The following is a 1,758-nucleotide window of genomic DNA, read 5'->3' as shown; positions in this document are numbered from 1 at the left end:
AACCAACTGGGGCTAAATGTACATTCTTTTAACAACCAAAAGAAATAAAAGAAAACGAATATCCTATGGTCGCTGATAAAAGGCAGTTGAAAAACAAGTATAAAATAAAAAAGGAAAATATTCAGACCTTGAATAATAATCACTAAAGTCTATCTCTGGCGCTGGAAACGGGAACATTGTGTTACAAAGTACATACAAGCAGCACTGGAGGTTCATTACATCAACTCCTCGTCGTCCTCAATTTATATACTGTCCGACGGTCTGAGATAAGCATAAAAGAATTAAAATTCATTTACTCTTCCTTCCTAATAATGGATGATGGCATAATGTCTTGAAGTAGTCCAATGTCTCTTAGTAAAGTAGAAGGATAATTCGCCGCCGTCGAGTAATTGTAATAGGATATTGGAGTTTGAGCAGGCCGTGAGAATGCAGTGGCTCCACCGGAAAAAAAGGCGGGGTCAGAAGCAAGTGCAACGGCAGGGTTTGGCCGGGCAATTACAGGGCTTGGATGAGTGTCTTGACCTTCATATGTAGTCACCACTGTGCTTGGATCATGATAAGATCTCTCCACTCTTTTCTTAACATTACACGAAGCAGTGGTGCACCTATAGTAGCTCCTAAAACAATGTCAAGTCAGAAATAAATCAAATACATATATAAGGAGAGAATTCATGGAGATTTTCATCTAGCAGCTGAATTACAGTGGAATATATAGACAACAAAGAAAATGTCCAAGTTTAGAAGTACGTACCTAGGAAATGGGCTGTTCTTTACAGTTTTTTGGCCGTACTTTCTCCATCTGTACCCATCTTCCAGATGATCCACCTCACTCCTTGTCATAAAAGCAAACCTTGGCTCTCTCTGTCTTTTTTTATTGGGCTTCAACCTGTTTCGAGAACCCCAAAATTAACAAACACAATCAAAATCATAATCTTTCAAACAACACACACACAAACCACAAACAAAAGTTAAAAGCACCTAGTCTTTTTCTAATAAATAGAAAGTATAAAAAAAAAAAAAATTACTGTTTCTTGGCCTTGTGTTCTTCTTCTCCTTCTCCATACAGTACCTCTTTATTCTGCTCATCATTTGGCCCACCACAGGATTCTGAAGAAATAGAGGAATCATTTGGGATATTCACCACTTCTGATGATTCCTGAAAAACCGTCGGAGTCTGAGTCTGAACAAAGGGTTCAGAAGGTACTTGTAAAATATCCAAGAATGAAGGCCCAAAATCTTGCATATTCAGCAACTCCATGAACCCTAATGAGCTCTTTTCACCTTCAGCAGAATAATCCATCAGCCCAGATAATGAATAATTACTCGCTAATTGGATTAAATCTTCCATTTTCACACTCTTTCAATCCATACAATGTTTTGGGGGAGAGAGAACCGAGGAGGTCAGGTATCTTGTGGTGGAGTATATAAGAATAAGCGAGTGAAGAGATTACAAAGGTTGACTGGGAAATGGCAGTCAAATCAAGGATGTAAGAAATAAAACAAAGGGCCTGTGGCATTAAATGCGAAGTAGGAGAATTCGAGGTTGACGCATTCAGACGTTAGTTTTGACCGGTAAACCGGTTACAGTGTGAACACGTTCTTCATTACGGCATGAAACTTTTTTCCTTCGGTTTCTCACCCGTGTGCTGTGCTGTGCATTCATCTTTCCTGGAAACTATCATATTCTATTTTTACTTTATTAATTCAAAAATGCTATTTGTATAATTCATGGTATACACAATGGATTATACCCCCTCC

At 38.5% G+C, this 1,758-nt stretch overlaps 1 protein-coding gene across 1 annotated transcript; it reads right to left on the bottom strand.

Annotated features, from left to right (window-relative positions):
- Positions 1-45: 45 nt before the first annotated feature.
- On the bottom strand, positions 46-1,484 carry LOC111388449 (probable WRKY transcription factor 23). The gene is made up of 3 exons (XM_023013153.1): positions 1,026-1,484; positions 752-886; positions 46-617 (listed from the first exon to the last, which is right to left on the bottom strand). Exons 1-3 carry the CDS (start codon positions 1,346-1,348, stop codon positions 293-295), a joined length of 783 nt encoding a protein of 260 aa, XP_022868921.1. The 5' UTR covers positions 1,349-1,484; the 3' UTR covers positions 46-292.
- Between the last annotated feature and the right edge of the window lie 274 nt (positions 1,485-1,758).

The sequence above is a fragment of the Olea europaea genome, unplaced genomic scaffold, assembly GCF_002742605.1.
Source record: "Olea europaea var. sylvestris unplaced genomic scaffold, O_europaea_v1 scaffold4939, whole genome shotgun sequence".
In the NCBI taxonomy this organism is placed as follows: Eukaryota; Viridiplantae; Streptophyta; class Magnoliopsida; order Lamiales; family Oleaceae; genus Olea; species Olea europaea.
Note: the sequence above shows the minus strand (reverse complement) of the source record. Positions and strands in the feature narration are given on the sequence as shown.